The 9,200-nt window shown below is 37.2% G+C and overlaps 1 protein-coding gene across 1 annotated transcript; it reads left to right on the forward strand.

Annotated features, from left to right (window-relative positions):
* Positions 1–3,245: 3,245 nt before the first annotated feature.
* Positions 3,246–5,194, forward strand: LOC116182593 (transcription factor Adf-1-like). The gene is made up of 2 exons (XM_031503133.1): positions 3,246–3,650; positions 4,759–5,194. The coding sequence occupies exons 1-2, from the start codon at positions 3,518–3,520 to the stop codon at positions 5,118–5,120; spliced, it is 495 nt and encodes a 164-aa protein (XP_031358993.1). The 5' UTR covers positions 3,246–3,517; the 3' UTR covers positions 5,121–5,194.
* Positions 5,195–9,200: the final 4,006 nt, after the last annotated feature.

The following is a 9,200-nucleotide window of genomic DNA, read 5'->3' on the forward strand; positions in this document are numbered from 1 at the left end:
AATAATAAATAATAATAATAATAATTTTATTCGTCCCTTGAACTTGATCGTTGTGGGATAAGTCATTACAATAAAAATACAGTGAGTAAACACAAATAACAAAAGAAATAGAGCATACAAATTCGAATTAGTTTATAATCTGTCATCAAAATATTCCTTAAGGGAATAATAACTTTTTTCAATTAGCATCTTTGTCACCGAGTTTTTAAAATGTGAAGCTGATAAAATGTTTTTAATGTTTCTAGGCAATTTATTGTACACTTTTATAGGCATGATATAACAATTTTTTGCCGACAAGGTGTATTGATGGGCCGGTATCGGTAGATGGTCGTCCCGCCGTAGATCGTATTTGTCCTGCCTATCGGTGGAGAGGTAAATTTTATGTTTACGGACATAGATCGCGCACTGCAAAATATATACCGAGGGCACTGTAAGTACGTGCAAGTCCTTGAACAATTGTCTGCATGGGTAGCCGTAAGGTTTGTAACAAATTATCCGTAGCATTCTCTTTTGTATAATGAGGATGCTGTTAAGTTTCGAGCTATTACCCCAAAGTACCACACCATAAGACACTATAGAGTGTACGTGGGCATAATAATAATTAAGCAATATTTTAAGAGTAACAGAATGACGGAGGCGCCATAGCACATAACATTTTTTTGACAAAATATTGCACAAGTAGTCAATATGCGAGTGCCACGTGAGATTGCAATCAATAAATATACCCAAAAACTTCATGGTTTGATGTTGGCGAATACATTTATTGTCAAGTCTGACTAAAAGACTGTAATTAGGCACTTGGGTGGAAAAAGTCACTAGGTTAGTTTTTTCACTGTTTAATATAAGTCCATTTCGGTGACAATAATCCGCCATTTTTAACGCGCACCTGTTTGCACCTTCAGTTGACGCTTGTACCGTATCAGCTGTAATTAACGCTGAAGTGTCGTCCGCAAATAGAGTCAGAAGTTCAATGTTATTGTTGAAAGAGTCTATTAAATTATTTAAAAAAATGACAAAAAGTAAAGGCCCTAGAGTACTTCCTTGAGGAACACCAATACACACTTCTTTCCGTGACGAGTTGTACTTACTACCTTCCGCCGCTATAGAGACAATTTGTGATCGTCCGGTTAAATAAGAAACTATCCATTGGTAAGCAATACCCCGGACTCCGTAGTGTTGTAGTTTATGTAAAAGGAGTTTTTGATCTACTACATCAAATGCTTTAGAATAATCAAAAAAAAGTCCAGTGACTTTTTTCCCTAATTCGAGATTTCGGAAGATACAGCGTACAGATGAAAGGACTGCATCTTGGGTGGATAATCCTCTTCGGAAACCAAATTGATGCGGATACAGGATCTTGTGGCGTAGTAAGAAGTTCATTAATCGTGCATAAAACGCTTTCTCAAGAATTTTTGAGAAAGCAGATAGCAAAGATATGGGTCGGTAATTTCCAAATTCGTTTGAGGCGCCTTTTTTGTGTACCGGAATCACAATTGCAGTTTTTAGTACTTTTGGAAATGTTCCATCTGCAAAAGATGTATTTATTAGGTGACACAGCACGGGTGTAATATCGCTAGTGATGTGCTTCAAAATAGCACAAGGAATTCCATCACTTCCTGCAGAATACTTATTGGTGATTGACCTAATAATATTCTCAGTTTCTAATTCATCGATGGGTTTTAAGAATAAGGTGTATTTACAGTTGGTGCCGATAGCGATGTTGGAAGTTGTAGGGTTTGTGGTTCTAGACAGCTCTTCTACTGAGGAAATAAAAAGGGTATTGAAATTCTCCGCGATGGCCGCATATCCAACTAAAGTGTTGTTTGTGGCATCTCGGAATTCTTTCGGATATTCACTATGCTTAGAAGGGCATTTGGTTTCCTGCGAGATTATTTTCCACGCGCATTTGGACTTCACTGGAGCGTTCTCGTAGATAGAGTCGTGATATTCTTTCTTTGCAGATTCAATTTGTTCCTTGTGGTGTTTGTAGAGTAAGTTGTATTTTATTTTTAAGTTTGCGTCACCGCTACGTTTGCATATAAGAGAGATTTCACGCAGAAGGGAGCCTCTATTTATGATGTCCCTAGTGATCCAAGGTTTAGTTTTACATGCTGTCGTTGCCTTCTTGTACACGCTTTCAATCGGAAATGCCTTGTCCAAATAATATTGGAATTTCTCTAGAAAATTGGAAAATTTGTCATCCAAGGTATGCTGGGCGAATACAGAGTCCCATTTTTCGCTTGCAAGCAACTCTTTAAAATGCGCTATATAGTCCAACACTTACCTTTTGCCATTTTGCTACAGTTCTCTCACCTAAGCCTGTACTATTTAATTTGGGCGTTAACTCCTTCCACAGTCTCTTATAAGTTTCCCTTCCTGCGGGATAATCTTGCCCGTAGCAAAATCTCGATGATTTTCCATAAAATCAACTATTATCTCCCAATGTACATCTTTTATCTTGAACGCCCTGTAATTTATATACTTAAATGAAGTCAACATTCTAAGATTGTTTATAAATATGAACTTACATAATTTCGATATTAACAATTTTCACACGTTTGATTTTATGTAATTATCACCCACCACGAGAGGTGTCGTCCGAAAATGGACAATTTTTCACGACAGTCGAGTTGCTCGATAGCAATTAGAATCGCAAAAATGGCGTACTTGTATCGAGTCGCTCGATACGATATCATTCAGAATCCGCCTGCTGATTATTTATTTCTGATTAGGCTTGCTGTACTTTTAGATAAGTACAAATGCTTTATATTTTAGTATTTAAATGTTAATTTATACGTTATAATTTTATATTTTGCTAGACTACGAAGAGAGGTCCCAAAACGAGTTGTGAACAATATGAAATATATTTGGAGTACATACGAAAACACGATGTTTTAATAACGGGTAAATTATAACCGGGGATGTCACCTAACATCATTAAAGAATTGTGGGACGAAATGGTTGTGAAATTAAACAACGTTGGGACAGGACCTTCGCGAACTGTTGACAATTGGAGGAAGGTATTATTCAACAAATAAAAGTGGTTTATACCTATGTTTATTATGTACCTATTTGGGTCGTAATTCGAATTTGTATATTTCAAGCGTTTAACGAATGCGAGAACGAATGGAAATCCACCACGAAGAAAAAACCTCTGAAAGAATTAGAAAGGCAAGTAATGAATGTGATGAAGCCTGTAGTGATTGCAGGTGTATCTTCGATCACAGAATTAAGGTCTAGCCACACATAAACGAGACGTGCACGATACGTGCACGAGACGAGTGTCGTGCGACGCTCGTTTTTAATTAATAGCACAGGTTTAAATACATTCAGCCTCACATGAACGTAACGAACACGAGACGACTACGAGATTCGGTTAACGACAACGAGCCGACGAGTTTTGTTTAATTTTTCTCGTGCCGGTGCCGCTGCGCGTATAGGTCCAGTATGTGTTTTTAGTGCAATTAGGTAGTAGGTACATAATTTCAGCGTCATTTGAATATTTACCTTTCCTAAAATGGATGTTGAGAAACTTATTGAAGAAGTGCGACGTTATCCCGTACTCTATGATCTCAGTAATAACAAATACAAAAATAATGAGTATAGAGAAAGGGTTTGGAAAAAAATTGCAGAAGATCTACAGGTAGAAGGTAAGTGAACCTTTTGATTTACTATTTTATTCAATTTTATTCTTATAAAGCTGTAGATATAATATTTTAGTCTATATGTAGATTGTGCCCTATAGGTCTGTTGCTTTGTGTTGCCATTCTACCTGACCTGCTGGAGATACAAAGTAGGTTCTAAGGAGATCTCTAACTTGAAATGCTGCATTTGTTGCTCTTCCTCTAGTCGGACGTAAGCTTTGTAAATTTTCGGACGTTTCTAACGTACTATCACCTGAATCTGATACTCGTGCAATATGGGCGTATCTCTCACGTTGTCTTATAAAATTGTGCAAGACACAGGTAGCTAATATAATAACTGAAAGGTTTTCAGGTGTGCCCTGTAATCTTCTTGTATATATACGAAACTTTTGTTGAAGAATTCCAAAAGCATTTTCTGAAACTCTCCTTGCACGAGAAAGGCGATAATTGAAGATTTTTTTTTCATTATCCAAGTTTGCTCCTGGATAAGGTCGCATTAAATAGGTTTTCAAAGGAAAGCCTTCATCACCAACAATTATCATGGGTAGGTCAACATCAGAACCTGGAAGCTTCTTGCCTCTTGGTATATTTATTGATCCATTTTCTAAAGACGTCCCAAGGTTTGAGTTGGAAAGTATGCCTGCATCAGAATTTTTGCCATAAGCCCCGACATCTACTGCAATAAAATTATACTGTGCATCTACTAGAGCTAAAAGAACCAAAGAAAACGTCTTTTTGTAATTCCAATAAAGACTGCCGCTATTTTTAGGAGCTTGTATTACACAATGCTTGCCATCCAAAGCTCCGATGCAGTTGGGAAATTGCCACATTTTCCAAAAGTAATCTGCAATTGTATTCCATGTATCTTCATTAGGCACCGGCATAACCTCCTCTAAAAGAATGTCAACAATTATTCGGCATGTATGATGAATGATGGATTGCACAGTTGATCGACCCAATCTAAAGCTGAAAGATATTGTTTTGAAAGAATCCCCGGTTGCTAGGAATCTGGAACAAAAAAATAGTAAATTATATTATTATATTCACCGGTGATTGTTATGTAACTCATCATAAAATAACAGAGAAAATGTATATGGTTGTTTATTCATTGCAGGGGGGCCAATAACATGCAAAACAAAATGGATCCATATACGTGATCAGTTTCGCAGAATTTTAAAGAAAAGGAAAACTACAACAGGTATGGCTGCTGGCCCCGTAAGAAAATACAAATATGAAGATATTTTACAATTCATATTGCCCCAAATGTCTGAAAGAGAAACTTTATCAAATGTATCCCAGTTACAAGATGAAGATGCGGAAGGTGATGAAGATGATATAGAAGAGACCCAAGAGAGTGATACACTCCTTGCAGAAAATGACGAGTTGGAGAAGACAATAGAAAATGCTGAAAGAAACGCAAGCAATGATTCATTCATTCCCGAAGCCCATACACAAAAAGAAAAAGATTTCTGCTAACACAATCGATAAACGTCAAGATCAAAGTGCTTCATCTCAGCTGATGTCATATATTTTGGAAGAAAAGAGAAATGAAAGGCAGAAGCAACCTCCATCTTCTGAGCAGCTTCATCCAGTTGATGCATTTTTAAACGGCGTATCACACACATTGAAAGCCCTGAATCCAATACTCTTAAATGAAGGGAAGACAAAGATTTTTGGCATCGTTCAAGAGCTGGAAAGAAAGCAACTCCTGGATAATCAGTCAAAGGTTGTGCTACCTTCCCAAGTTCGAGTTGTTCACGTACCTCAAGCGTCACCACTAAGTACTTACTCTTCACCTAGTTCTTCTTATGCTTCCACCCCACTTCCTTCCCCTCAATACAATCTACCACTGCCTTCTCCAGAATATAATAACGCTACTCAATCAGAAATGCAGCAGAGCGACCAACACCACCAGCCACCATGGTATTAAATCATAAATGTAATATGTATGACAAGGTTTTTTTTTCAAATAAACGTTAATAGAGCGGCCATATATTACTTGTAATCAGAGTGGATATATTTAGACCTACTTCATGCAAAAAATATACGAACAAAATACTCACCTCAAGCAAACTGCTAACCGCTGTTTAGGTTCAATTCGTTCAATTAGATTCGTCGAGGTATGGCGGGCGGTACGGACGTACCGGAATTGCTCAGTAGTAAAAACTGTAAAAGATGCAGTAAAGTGCCCCAAACATATGTGAAGTGTGATGTGTGTAATGCGATTTATCATCCAGGATGTGCTAAACACATTAAACATGTGAAAATAGTTGACGACAAACGAATAATCTGTTGTGAAAGTGACAGTGCGGCGCAATCTGACGATAACCTGTACGTTGAAAATAAAATAATCTCTGTTAAACTGTACGAAATTGAAATTAAATTTCTAAAGGAATTAATTAACGGAAAAGGATAAAGTAATAAGTAACCAAACAATAGCAATTAATGCACTCCAAAGTCAAGTTATACTTCTAAATAAGCTTCAAACCTCTAATGGATCCGTCAATGATAAGAATTCCTCCCGTTCGGAGGTAGCGAAACCTAAGCCAAAAGCATCTGCTAATAACCATGCATCAACTACTAAATTAGCTGACAAAGGATCTACTTCTGCGCTTAATGGAGACCCTCCAGTCTCTTCTAAGAGCGATGTAAAAGTTCTCGCTGAACCTGCATCGTATGCTAAAGTTCTGCATGAGGCACCTACCAATACCACTCAAAAGGAATGGAAAACTGTTACGCACAAAAAATCTAAACGGGCTGCTATTATTGGCAGCAACAATGTTGATCCCAGCTACTGTACAATCAAGGCAATAGTTCCTCGTGCGTATCTTCATGTGTATAAGCTTGATCCAGGAACGACTGTTGACATGCTGCAACGTTATCTTCAGCCAACGTTTCCCGACGTGTGTTGCGAAAAACTGCAGTCAAAATATGCCAAAGACTACTCGTCCTTCAAAGTGACCGTACAATTGTCGGATTTAGAGAAGATCATGGACCCAGGAGTTTGGCCGCAGGGTACACGAGTAAATCGTTTTTTCTTCCGGAGATCCCAAACAACAATGAACACCTGACCTCACCATCTTTATCTCATAAAAAATTATCCATATTTCATATAAATATTCAGTCAATTATTAACAAATTGAACCAATTGGAAGCATTTGTTGCCGACAAGGAATTGGATTGTATATGTGTAAGTGAACATTGGATTACTGATACTGACCAAATTACCGCTCTTAAATTTGGTCAATGGTCAGTAGGATCTTTCTACTGTAGACCTTCGCGTAAACATGGTGGAGTGTTAATTTTTACAAAGGAAAGTGCGTGTGTGAAACCACTTAAATTCATTAATGACCTCTCTGAAGAAACGCATGCGGAAATTTGTTGTGTGCAAGTTAATTCTAATACTGTAGTTATATGTGTATATAGATCGCCCAATGGGGATTTTAAGAAATTTTATGACATTTTAGAGTTAGTACTCGAAAAGATTGTTAATTTTAATGTTGTTTTAGCGGGTGACTTTAATGTGCACTTTTCTGTCGATAAGAGAGCAACCATTATCGGTGATTTATTAGAAAGTAATGGTTTTATACGAACAATCTTCTCGGCTACTCGCGGAGCAAATTGCATAGACAATATTTTTTCAAATTTTAGTGTTTTTGATTTCAGTAGTACTACAATAAACACCGGCCTTGCTGACCATCTAGGGCAGCTGCTTGTACTGAATCATTTTGAAAAAGATCTTAGGAACTATTACGCAACTAAACTGCATCGACCAATCACCCAAGTTGGTATGTACATGTTGTTCGATAAACTTTACAATTGTGATTGGAAAGACATTATTAGTGATACAGGTGATTGTAACCAATGTTTTTCTGATTTCATTAAGTTTTTTCATGAATGTTATTTGACTTGCTTTCCGCTTGTAAGAGACAAACGAAACAAATATTCGGGTAGATATAGATTCAACTGGTTTAATGACAATCTTAGAAGATTAAGAGACAATGTTCAGTTAATTAGTGGTCTCTATGCGAAATATCGCACGCAGAGTTTACTTGAAATTAAGAAGTCTTGGACTGCAACTTATCGAAATCAAATAAAATTGGCTAAAATAGCAGCTAACGATCAGCACATTGCTGTATCTGGAAATTCCACAAAAGCAATGTGGTCCATTATAAATTCTGAAAGAATTTCTAATACGAACCCACAATGCAATTTAACTGCCGATGATTTTAATTATTTCTTTTCAAGCGTCACAGACCAAATTCTATCTAGTCTTCCTAGTAGCAAAAAAGACCCCATAGATCATTGTAAGATTACTAATGTTCCATTAGGTTTAAAATTTGAGTTTAATTGTGTTTCGCAAACGGAAGTACGTGATACCATCTCCAGCCTGCGGAACAGCAACACGAAAGACTTTTTTGGTCTCAATACTCAAGTGATTAAGCGTAACATTGATGTGCTTGTAAGACCACTAACCAGATTAGTGAATCTTGCTATATCGACCGGAATTTTTCCGGACTGTTTTAAAATAGCAGTAGTCTTGCCCCTGTTTAAAAAAGGTGACGACACCAACAATTTGAACAACTACCGACCAATTTCGATTCTTCCTGTGTTCAGCAAAGTATTAGAGAGAGTCCTATACAAGCAAATGAACCACTTTTTCGAAAATAGTGCTCTATTTTACCGCAAACAGTTTGGATTTAGGAAAGGACGTGGAACTTCTGATGCAATTATTACCTTCGTTAATAATGCCTACGAATGTTTTGAAAGAGGTCAGCATTTGGTAGCGGCATTTATCAATTTATCTAAGGCATTCGATTGTGTCGACCACAATCTATTAGTTCGTAAATTACAATACGTGTACCACTTTAATGATTCAAGCTTAGCACTAATTAAATCATATTTAATCAATAGGTTCCAGTGTGTGCGCGTGAATCAGACTATTTCTCCGACATTACCTGTAACACGGGGAGTTCCACAGGGGTCTATACTCGGCCCCCTGTTATTTTTAATATATATAAACGATATGCCCACGGTGTTGCCTAAACACATGGATTGCATTCTTTATGCTGATGACGCAACCTTGCTATCATGTAACGATGACTTCAGTATTGCTCTGTCATATACTCGAAGTGCCATCGAAATCGTTACAAATTGGTGTATAGACAATAAGCTACTACTGAATGAATCAAAAACAGTTATAATGCCCCTATCATTAAGAACGACCGACCCCTATCTTGCAACAAGGGAAATGTCCCTCTTGGGTTGTGTAATAGATCCACAGCTTAATTTTCATGTGCAGTGTACTAACATTATTAAAAAAATGAATAAATCACTTTTTTTATTAAGGAAATTGCAAAACAATGTATCCTTAAAGGTAATGAAAACTGCTTATTACGCACTTATACAAAGTACGTTATCATATGCAATTTTGGCATGGGGACACAGTTCCCACTGGTCCAGTGTATTCCGTTTGCAACGGAAAGCCGTACGAGTGCTCTCTGGTTTAAACTATAGAGACGACTGCCGTGTCTCATTTATCACTTTAAAAATTAT

Source organism: Photinus pyralis, unplaced genomic scaffold, assembly GCF_008802855.1.
Source record: "Photinus pyralis isolate 1611_PpyrPB1 unplaced genomic scaffold, Ppyr1.3 Ppyr1.4_unclustered_Scaffold612, whole genome shotgun sequence".
Classification (NCBI taxonomy): domain Eukaryota; kingdom Metazoa; phylum Arthropoda; class Insecta; order Coleoptera; family Lampyridae; genus Photinus; species Photinus pyralis.